Below are 11865 nucleotides of genomic sequence, written 5' to 3'. Positions count from 1 at the left end.
CTGATATGTGCCGTGACCACAGGCGCAGCAATTCATTCAGTGTGGCGAGGTGAGGTGACACCACTAGCTAGGGAATGCTACACAACATGAGGAGGCTAAGGTAACCAAACAGCATGTGTCAAACAGCGGTTGATGTGTTTGCTAACCAATCTGAGCTCCTTTCTTAGTACCCAAGGCATAATTGCGCAGCAAGAAAAAGCAAAGCAGAGGAAAGAGCTTACTTAGCTGTGTGGCTGTGGTTGCATGCATGCGTGCTCCCATGGGACATGACAACTGCGATGCATGCGGCATGCCCCTTGAGCAGGATTAGCAGTAGTCCATGCATATGCATGGATGTGGACCTACATCGCACCCAAATGAACCTTTGCAAAGCTTGTTACTACTATGTTCTACATGGGTCACGTAATGTCGTTGCGCTGTGATTATCCATTGACCCTACACCCTAAGTGCTCCGAAGCCGAATGAAGTACAACGGGCTGTCGTCTTGTTCGGAACACGTGAATTTCACTGTAGTTTACATGAATTTACCGAAAACGGTTCATGATTCCGGGGGAAATCATAGGTTTCAAATGACACATGGTAAAGTTGCTACCCCGACATAATCCGTCTGTTCCTGGTCTCAAAACTGGTAATAGAAAGTACAAGTACTCAAGGAAAAGGCGAAAGAAAAACAAGGTAGGGGGAGCAGGGGACCAAATTTTGAGATGTCTCCAAAACCATTTTTCCAAGCCCCTTGTTTGATCCAGACCCCCCTTCCTAGTCCACCCCACACCTGATCATCAACTTGGTTGTGTGTTTGTGGGGAATACATCTAAGCAGGTGCAAGTTGGATAGAGGGGTATCATGGCAAAAGAAGAACCTCGTGTCTCCTCTTCTCCTGCCACACACACACCACATTACATACATCAGATATGATATCAGATGAGATTCAAGAGGGTAAAAAGGGGGTTTGCGTGTGTGGTATGTGCGACTTTGCGGCTTGCGAGTGAAGTGGCATGGCACATTGCGTTCTGACAATCTTGGTTGTAGCGTGCATGCTGGTAGTTAGTTATTAGTGGCTGCCTTGCATGCTTGAATCCTGGCTGCTGGTTTTGCACCTAAAGTATACGGTATACCGCCATCTAAGTGGTTTCACTCTTTTACTTGTCCCTCCTCTCACCTTTTCCCTTCTTTTTTGGGCTGGGGTGTATATAGTGGTACATAAAAGTTACTTGTAACAGTGTACCCACTAAGTTCGTGATTTGATCACGTGCATGTGTATGTATGTACAGCTAAAATGCACCAATGTCAATTACATACAAATCGGATAAACCATTCACAAATCGGATAAACCATCTGGGCAACCATAGATTTCGACCTGCATTTATGTGCAGCACTCTACCTCCGGTCCAGTTTAATCGACGCAGAGTGTAGCGTGATCAACATGTATCTAGGCAGCCTGCTGCGTCGATTAATCAAGACCGGAGGGAGTAACTTTATTTTAGCAAAATCACCGAATTGCTGGGTTTAGGCTGGTAAGACAGCTCAACTAGTGTACACCCTGTTTTGTTCTACATATATTCATTATTCTGCAACCTTTAATAACGCAAAAAATGGAAGGGAAAAATGACTATGAACACGAAAGCACTTTTTTATGGAGACCGAGAGTACAAATAGGCTAGTACATGCCAAACTGTCTTGCATCGTAAGCTTGTTGGTTCATTATTCTTTTTAACCAGGGACATAAATGAGCCTCTCATTTTCAGCATATCTGAGCTCCCATGGCATTGCCTGCATATCTTCAATTAGGCAGTGTATAGCTGTACCAATCATAAAGCATATCCTAGAACATCACAGGCATGCATTTGTTTGGACCATTCATCTTATCTGGTGTGTGTATGTGCGGGGGTGCTCCTTTCTTTCTTTCTCTAGGTCCAGCGTACAATTTTCTTAAACATTGCCATGTTAGGTTCCTGTCAGAACCATATAAGGTATGCCATGTTAGGAAAAGAAAAGAGAGAAAATGCAAGCTTGGTTTCTTCCTCTTCAGGTTTTGAGTTTATCCAAACTTGTATGCACGTTTTTAAGGCAATGATAGAGTCCAGACCATTGGTGAAATGAAGGAATTGATGAGACATTCAGCCATGCATCCCATCTATAACCAGATGCTTTAGTCCTCTTGAAATTTGCATAAAATGGAATCAGCAAATGATCCATTGTAATCCAACTAAAGGAGCCCCATCCGGTAGTTAAGGAACATGAAAACCAAAGCTCGAACAGCAGCAAATGTAGTGGCTGCTTGATACCGATGATTTGACACAGTGAAATCTCCGCCTTGCAGACTGATCATCAAATCATTTTCTCTTGTTGGTGAGGCTGCGTAGGGAGCAAGTGACTATTTCACAGTGAACAAACTCTTGTGGTCACACGTTGGCCATTAAGACAAGTGGGGCACACAGTGCAGGAGTGGGTGGTGAGTGGTCACACCAAAGGGGCTCAAATGTGGCAGTGGTCTCATGATCTTTTGGCAATGGCTCCCATGGGAGATTGCCAGTTTCAAGCTAGAAGATGTAGCTCCTTCAAGTGGCGCAGGTAATTCTGGGTACAAAACGATAGGACATGTTCAGAAAAGTCTATAATGAAAGTCTTTTGGCTGTTTGGCTTCAATATGAAACCCCGTCTCATGCAGTTTCTTTAAATGTCGTCCATGTTTCTACCAGGTTCATGAGTAGCCAAAAAATGATTTCAAAGAAACGGTAGACAGACTGTCAGTAAAGAATGAGACTGCAAGACTGCATTGAGGGAGTAATTTGGCTCCATTTCATATTCGAGTATTTCATTGTAAAAGAAGTGGCAAGGTCTCTTATACCTTAGCAGCAGCTTTTTTCCCTGGACTAGGCCCAATTGACAGCGATTAAGGTTCTCACCGAGTCCATCTTCGCCACTGGTGCTTTGGTCTCATCATATTCTATCTCCCGTCTTCCTAGAAGATTTTTTACGGCCCTGTTTATATGTCGTTCTGCAAGAATGTACTATGAAACGTACATGAGGATCATCCTTTGGTACTGTGTTCAATAACTTCCGAGCAGCCTGCCGTTGCCCGGATGAAAAAAGAGCCTGGTACATCCTGCATGGACAAATGTCATGTTTCTAATGGATATCACGGGAAAAACAATTGGGCAAAGTATCGAAGAGAGCACACCAATCATGATATCAAATTGCCCAAAAACAAGCTTTGCACAGCTCCCAGAGAAACATCAAGCCACCATTATACAGTATAATGAAATCTCAGCTTATTTCCCTCTCAGGTAAAAGAAACCAACCTCAAGGAAGTCAGCACGTTGTGTGGAAGGCCAGAAGATTCGTATTCTGTCCAGATCTGCTGAGCATGTTCTGAATCCTTTGCCTTTACACAAGTGCTGAGAAGAAAATCAAGGCTTGTCCGAGAAACATTAAGCCCGAGTTCTTTGACAGCACGGAGAAGCTCCATTCCAAGATCCAAATTTACAGGCTCCATTTCCCATATTTGGCAAAAGACCTTCGAACCAGTTCATGCGAGTAAACAAAAGTTACAGTTTAAAAAATCTTGAAAGGTTATGGTTCATGAATAGAAGGTCTTCTGAAACAATTAATGCACCTTTTTATGGGAATTCATTCACAGGCATTTCAACCAGCAGCAAATTATATTTAAGCAATTTGATAGATAATTACATCAAGGTTTGGTATTCAAGACACCCTAGTTACTCGCACATGAATCTCTGAATTAAGCAGCAGAAAATAAACAAGTGAGATCACATCAAACTCTCATCCGCAGAGGAAAAAAAACCAACCCAATAGTAAAAAATCAGCATAAAACATAAATCAACCAAATATCCAATGGCCCAACATGAACTGAACTGAACAAATGGCATTTTCAACACACAGCAAACAGTCATGCAATAAAAAAACAAAACATAGCTCACCCCTGATTAACCATATAAAACAAAATGTACTATTGAATACAGTCCGTGGTAAAATTGTATTTGGTTAAAAAAAATGTGAAAATTGCAAGCAGTGAACTACTATTGCATCTGGATCCATAACCTATGGATAACCCCTAGATCCTATTATCATGCAAAAATCTTCAATAAATTAAAGATGGTGTGTACAATTGCAAAAGAGGCCACATCTACTTATAAGATGAAACAGTAACGCTTTTGATCACACGTAAAAAAATGCTTTTGATCAAACTAAGAGATATCAGAAGACCATCAGGTATCCCTTTAAAGAAAGTTCAGATAAATACCTGATCAACAACCATGTACGTACTCATTTCACTTCTTTCCTTGAGCTGCCTAAGTAAATCAACAGCGGCACTGGAAAAATATATCAAGCAAATAGTGAGTGAAAAGTTAACTAAATAGCAGTAGAAATATAACTTCTTAAATATCAATTAGCATACTCAGAGTGATTGTGCTGAACACAGTATTGAAGCACTCTGCTGCACCCATCAAACCACATGTTTGGCTCGCTCAGCTCCTCCAGAAGTTGATACAGTCTATCTAACTCCCCTTCTGTTTGAGTATGCTCCTGCAGAAGCAAATATGATACTATAAGCAGTGGAAACAAAACACAGTGATTACGGAACAAGCAGGTATCACTTGTTTCAAGTTTTAACAGGAAAGATGTATCACAAATTAACTTACAATCAGGGCTACTGCAGCCTTTGGTTCGAGGCAGCCTCCGGATTGCTTAATTTCATCAAATATGTTAAGTCCATCTGATACCTTCCCATTTGATGCAAGCGCACCTACAAGCGCGCTTTTCACTTCACTGAGGTACTTAGGTGATATCTCGTTATCCAGGACAACCTAATGAGAAAATCATAATTTTGAACACACACAAAATATTCTTAGTTAGTTAAAACTACGTTGCCACAAACAATAACCTATCTAATATAATTAAGAAAAGAAGCAGTGCATCATGTGTGAGGAGAATTGGAACATGAAAGGACTGAATGTGCAGCAAAATGAATGAAAATTCTAATCAGCGATCATAATTTACCTGTTTGGCCATGTCAAAATTCCCAAGTCTTGAATATGCATTAACGAGTGCCATATATGCATGCTTGGTCATTTGAATACCATCTTGTCGTAGTTCATCAAGATACTGTCAATAATTCAATAGCCAACAGTTAACGAGTGCCATATATAGCAATGGATTTGGAACATCGAAACTTGAAAGAACATTATAGATCATGCAGCAGGATCTGACACGCTGCATGATAAGAAATTAATTGATGTGGGATAAATATATGTATAGGTGAGGTCAGCAGGAAGGAAGAGCCCATAGTTGGCACTACACTCATGGATTCGGTAGAATGTTAGATAAACGGGTCTTGTGTCTATATATGTTTTGCAGAACTAGACTTTCGTCTCTCTATTTGAACAAGAATACAAACACACTGGCAAGTGGCAACAACAAATGATCATGACTAACCTTTGATACTTTCTCTTCAGAATCGCAGTTCAAAATCAAATAACTGAATGTTTCAGAGTCTGGTTTTACTCCAGCACTCTGCATTTGTGCAATGACCCTTTGTGCTCCATTGTGATTTTTCTGCAGAACAATATACCAAGTTAGAAGTTACTAGAAAATGTTGCGAAACCATAAACATGTTGGATGGAATCTGTACATTATATACTGCAGCATGCCATGTTCTGTTACTAGACTTCGTAACTTTATGCATCTTTTCATGCTGAATACCGATGTATGCTAAATGATGTACTTTAGTGGCCGTTTTGCCATACTGTCAACAAACAACTCTAATGCTGGAAAGGAGTCTGTACATTATATACTACAGCATGTCAAGTTGTGTTACTAGACTTCACAACTTTATGCATCTCTTCATACTGAATACCGATGTATACTAAATGATGTACTTGGGTGGCGGTTTTGCCATACTGTCATCTCATGGGGGTTATGCATTGCACAAACTAATCAAATTGAACACTTGTTCAGAAAAAAAGCAGATTGAACAAGTAAGCTGACGATAGTCCATAGGTGGTCACTTTCAGTATCAGGTATGTGAGGTAAACAAAATGAAAGAATGGCAATAAAGAATTTACCTCCCTAAAATATCCAGCCATAATAATGTTATACAGGGTTACGGTAGATGTCTCCCCAGATTCTTCTGCATCTGTGAGTATATCGTAAGCGCCTTGAAACTGGAAACAGAACAGATCAATAAACAACAGTATCCTTGATGTCTAAGAACAGCAGGTGACCTCCATCCTGACTTACATCTTTCATCTTTACACGTAAACTTATCATGCTCCTGAATGTTTCGTTTTTCAATTTCAACTTGTGGCGACTCATCAGATCATATAAGGACCGAGCCTGCAAAATAAGCATACATATCGCTTGGGAACAACTAAAATGATGGTTTAATCCACACAAAAAGATGATTTAAAGACAATTGCTGCCAGTCAGGCAGACAAAGTCAGACTACCAACGGTTGTTCATCCATGGTTGTAGAATGTTCCAGACAATCATTTTATGCATTAACAGCTTGGACAAATGTGGCATAACAGTTGATTAAGAGCACTAGTTAGTCATTCTAATACAATAGTAAGGGCACCAACAGTGTTTTAATAGGTAGGTCGTGTTTGTACTTTGTGCAAGAAAAATGTTCTAATAGGCTGTGTTTGTACTTTGTGCTGTGTGTGTGCTTGTTATTAAAAGTATATGCAGTTATGTACAGAGTAGTGCCCATTAAAATGATAAATTCATGTAACCTATAAGACATATCCTGGTAATTAATTTAAACATAAGGAACACCACTCCAGCATGGCACACCTATATATACAACGACTTACCAAATGAAGCTCAAAGCTTTCCTCACAGGCTTGTATTATTGGATTAAGCAATTCAATGGGCACACTGGGATTGGATTTACAAAGGCACTCAGCCACGTCAAGAGCTAAGCTAATCTGCATACAAAATTAGGCAACAGCTCAGTTACAAGATAGTTCTGAGAAATCCAGAAATACAAAATCCAAAGCTCAGCACTAAAATGTAACTATTAACCATACTTAGGCATAGCATACGCGATATCAAGTGGCACAATTAATAGAGGTAACAATGCTGCTTAGTTCATTCATCACTTATACAATACTTCATGTCTTTCATGTGTAGGGACTTAAGATCACAGGTAATTGGTTTGATACCAAACAACGCCTAAGGAGACAGTCACACAAGCTTAAATTGATCAAATATGTAAGGAAGGTTGTTACACTAGTAGGGAAAACATATGGACCAAAGCTTGCCATGTCATACCCAAGGCAGCAGCAAGCCTGAAGTACTAAAAACAAAAATTATTTATAGACGGTGCATACAAATTAAAACAAACTATGATGTAACTATGCTCACAAAACACATTAGTTAAATTATTTTCACCAGTGATAAAATATATCAATGACATGTGGATCAAGCTATTCCAATCATATAAAATGGAAATGGAGCTTTGAGTGACTTCGGCCATTACCTTTGATGAACTGCAACAGAAGGAAATGATCCTGTCATATGCACCAACAGAAGGTGCTAGCTCATACTTCTCTTGCCATTTGTTAAATGTTAATATCACATCTTCAGCCTTCATGAAAAGTACATTGCCAACAGGTGTTATATCGGGAAGTTTAGCTGAAAGGGCTTAGCTAACGTGATAACTAATTGCATTCGCTCAAGTAACGTTTTCCTGATTAGATTGAGAAAAATGGGGCAGCAAAAGAAATTTCATAATGAAGTCCTAATGTGAGAACCAATCATTCCCAGTCAAAAAACATGATAACCAATCATGGTCGACATAGTATATAGGTAACAGATAAATAAACGTGTGCTTGCTTCCATGATATCAAATAACATGTTAGTAACAAGGATCCAACAAAAAAATGGTTCGGGTGGAGATCACATATGAAAATTAATTCATCTTTCCAACAAAAAATAGGTTACGTTGACTGATCTTTTGAATCACACGATACAATAATCTGCACTTCAGCAGGTATGCAATGTGCACCGTGGAAATAAAGCATACACCACTACATATAACGAAAAGGAAAGATTGATTTCTGCCACTCCAAAGAATAACATATGGGTTTTTTGAGACTACAGGTTCTTTGGAGCAGTGAATATCTTGTTAGAGAGATACTTGTATTTTGTATTTTCCCCAGTAGTTAGGGGGTTTCCCTGCATATTTGTCACATGTACATGTACTATATATTGTGGCCTTTGGCCCCCGTGGAATACAAGTTGCATATTCCCTAACATGGTATCAGAGCCAGGTTACAGCTCCGCACACGCAACTCGTGCGTACATATCCTCCTCAATTTTTCTGGCCGTGCTGACCCGTTCCCGGCCTCTCCCCGCCGCCGGCCGTCCTCTCCAAGACCGCTGCCGGTCGCCGGCCTCTCCCGTCCCTGCCCCGCCGCCGGCCGCCCTCAGACCGCAGCCGGCCGTCCTCTCCAAGTCCGCTGCCGGCCGCCCTCTCCCTCGACCTCCGCCGCCCGCTCTCTCCCCGGACCGCTGCCGGCCGCTCTCTCCACAGCCCGCCGCCGGCCGCTCTCTCGGTCCCTCCACGGTCCGCCGCCTCAGCCCCCGTCTCCGGCCGCCATGTCCGGTCATCCTCTCCGGCCGCCGCCCGCCTTGGCTCCCCTCTGGCTGCTGCCCTTGGCCGCACACGCCTCTGGCCGCTGCCTGTTCGAGCGCTCCGCTCGATTCCTTTTGGATCGGGAGTTGACCCAATCTGAGTAAAGCAAAAAGAAAATGTCTGCATCCTCGGGCATGATCTTCTGCTCTCCTTGTCTGCTGACTCTTAATGGTGTTTCTTCCGCCGCTCCCGTCCTGCACGTGCGCCCTCCCTCTGTTCATGGTGCTCGTTCGTCGACTCCGTCTTCGTCCGCTTGTCGCTCTTCATCGACTATCGTGGCTTCTTCATGGGGCTGTGGCCGCTTTCCGCCGCCTCAGTCTACGTCGGCTTGTCACTCTACGTTGGCTTGCCCCGATTTTTGTCGTGGTGGTCATTTTTCATCGTCCATGCACCTTCCGTCGTTGAAGTGCTCCTCCGCAGTCCTTGTTGGCTTTTTCGTCGTCTTTGACGGCCTCCGCATGCCGCTCTACATCGCCTCTTGCGACCTCTGTGCATTGTTGCGGCCATTCTCTCTCGCCTTCGGCTATGGCGCCTCGCCGCTCTACATCGACGCCTCTCGCGGCTTCTACACGTGATTGTGGCCGCTCTCCGTCGACTTTGTCTGCGTCGCCTCGCTGCTCTATGCCGACTTCTGCGGCTTCTCCACACGGTTGCGGCTGCCTTACGTCGACTCCGTTTATGTCTAGTTGCCGCTCTACGTCGACTCTCACGGCTTCTGCCCGCGGTTGTGGCCACTTTACGAACAAGTCCGTAATTAAAAAAGGGAATACCGATAACATTTGTGCTTTCTGAAGTTATTTAGTTATGATGGTATAGTAAATGAGTAATAATTGCAATGTCATAAGTTACACAATTTATTATGTACATAATTATAGATTCTTCCAAATTTGATTTAGAATATGTGTGAAGAGATCTGTTATGGTGCTGCTAGAGGGATGGCGCGAGAGGGCCGGCCGGGGGCCTTGCCCACGGCCGGTGACAAGAGGGAAGGGATTTCCTTCTTAATTCTTGCTTTTAGATTGATACGTCTCCTCTCCTTATATAGAGAGGTTTACTTGACCCCTAAGCAAACGACCCTTATCTCTAATTAACCCTAAGACTAACAGGCTATACCGCCAGCCCAAGCCCATTACGTACTCTAACAAGACCATTTAGCACAAGATTGAAGAACACTAGACAAATAGTACATTCTATATTAGAAGCTATAGGTAGTGCTGGCAGTTATCATAAAAGTTTCCTCACCGCTATATTTGGTACGTTTGCAGCATAGTCAAAAGTTAAGGATGAAACTTTTCCATCAGCACACTCTGAAACAGAAAAATGCATAAAATTAGCAGCTAACAGATGAACAGTGGAGGAACAGAAAATAGAAAATGCACTGTATCCTCCAAGTGTCGCGAAAATAATATTGCTATTCAAGAACAGTACTAGTTAAATGTAATCTTATTGCCATCAAAATGAGTTGATTAAATTTGGCAAAACATGCATACAGTTTATCACCTTTTGACGTCATTTCCTGAAGAAGTTTGTCAGCATAGTTCTCCAGTTCGAACCTACCCATATACTTGAATATACTAGATATGTACTTTGAGCCTGAAAGTTGTTCTTTGGTCAAGTAACTCCAAGAACCTGACAAAGTCCACCCTTCTGTTGCTTTCAGCAAAGGCGAGCATATAGCTTTCTGTAAAACAATGAGTTGAGTAAGGTACTGTTGGGAAAATGGTATGTAAGACTGACGAATTTAACAAGCTGTGCAAGATGAAACAACACAGTCTCTAAAATAGAAGATTTTATATGATTTTGGGTAATTACCTGCAATGCCATAATGAGCTTCCTCATTGCAGTCTTCAACAGAGCAACAAAGTTCCTGAATGCTTTCTTCATCCTGAGCTCTAATCAAAAGCAACATCTCATAATAAGCTATCCTGGAGTAGCACCGTGGATTCGCATCCTTAAAAAATGCACTGAACATCTCAAATTCCTCCAACAACTCCACATCCACCAGATACAACAAGAATGGCCCATAACTATCTTCCTCAATCTGAAACCCCCTATCTTTCATCAACTCAAAAAGGCGATATGCGCGGAAAATATGTTCCACCGCTGAGTCAATATCCTCGCAATCCCTCGCCTTGTCCAAACACACCCTAATCAATGCATTGAACTCCTTGATCCCGGTTTCCCTACCCAGCCTCCCGAAGAACTCGAGCGCAGACTCCGTGCCAAGCTTGTCGGCGCACATGCGCATCAGCCTCGTGAAGCGGCGGGTCTCAGTGTTCTTGAAGATGTAGCGCTTCTTCTTCTCCCTCGCAACCTCCTTCCGATATTGCGTCGACGTGTTACTCGGCTGTGACCCCGCAAACCACTCCATCTCCAGTATCTTGTTGCTGATAACATCCTCGGCGTCTTCAGACTCCTCTGTGGCCGCCTCCGTGTCCCCCGACTCTTCCGTGTCTTCTGGCCCTGAACATCAATCACATAGCTCGTAGTGGTAAATACAATTACAGTTACAGTTACAGCCACGATTGAAAGACCTGCATTTGGGTTTTGGGTGTGGTAACAGCTAGGAGATTGCACTCGAGATAGGGTCTGAAGGTTACCGTTTAAGATGGACAGAATCTCCGTGGTGAAATCGCGGGAGTTGTCCTCGTCCTCCCCATCTGAGCAAGAGAAGGGAGACGAGTGAGAGGGGAAGCATATGGCGAGAGAGGATGGGGAAGGGGGAGGTTCCGGTTACCGTTGGCGAGGGCGTGGGGGAGGGCGGAGGGCAAGGTGGTATTCTTGGATACGGTGGCCTGCTCTAGGCGGAGGAGGGCTTCTTGGGTGACCTTGGTGGCCGGAGAGACGTCGGGGCGGCGGGTGCACGAGGGGCGCTTCCGTGTGGCGAGCTTCGGCGCCGCAGGGGCTAACTTGGGCGCGGCGGAGACCACCTTCTTGGTCGTCTCCAGGAGGCGCTTCCACATCGGTGGCGCGGGCCCGAGGGTGGAAGGCGGAGCAGCCGCCGACGCCGCCGGTGAATCGCGCGGCGGAGGCGCGCCGGCGCGATGAGCGTGCTATTCCTATTGTTGCGTTTGGACTGGGCCCGAACCACCTTAAACCTCACGGAATAATAGGGCCCGGGTCCTCCGAACAGAAAAACATGGGCCGGATTCTTTTTTACAAAAAAAAGTACTGTAATATATGTCCATGAATTTGCATTCTCA

At 43.4% G+C, this 11865-nt stretch overlaps 1 protein-coding gene across 1 annotated transcript; it reads right to left on the bottom strand.

The window, feature by feature from the left end:
- Positions 1-1497: 1497 nt before the first annotated feature.
- On the bottom strand, positions 1498-11622 carry LOC124689283 (pentatricopeptide repeat-containing protein At4g04790, mitochondrial-like). The gene is given in 18 exon segments (XM_047222837.1): positions 1498-1952; positions 2849-3106; positions 3303-3517; positions 4265-4334; positions 4421-4548; positions 4665-4829; positions 5023-5127; positions 5458-5577; positions 6087-6185; positions 6262-6357; positions 6837-6950; positions 7505-7612; positions 9905-9969; positions 10163-10271; positions 10273-10343; positions 10475-11125; positions 11263-11322; positions 11400-11622. Coding segments are annotated over 15 exon segments (2190 nt in total). The 5' UTR covers positions 11034-11125; positions 11263-11322; positions 11400-11622; the 3' UTR covers positions 1498-1952; positions 2849-2940.
- Between the last annotated feature and the right edge of the window lie 243 nt (positions 11623-11865).

Source organism: Lolium rigidum, chromosome 2 (genome assembly GCF_022539505.1).
Source record: "Lolium rigidum isolate FL_2022 chromosome 2, APGP_CSIRO_Lrig_0.1, whole genome shotgun sequence".
In the NCBI taxonomy this organism is placed as follows: Eukaryota; Viridiplantae; Streptophyta; class Magnoliopsida; order Poales; family Poaceae; genus Lolium; species Lolium rigidum.
This window is presented reverse-complemented; position numbering and strand designations above follow the sequence as displayed.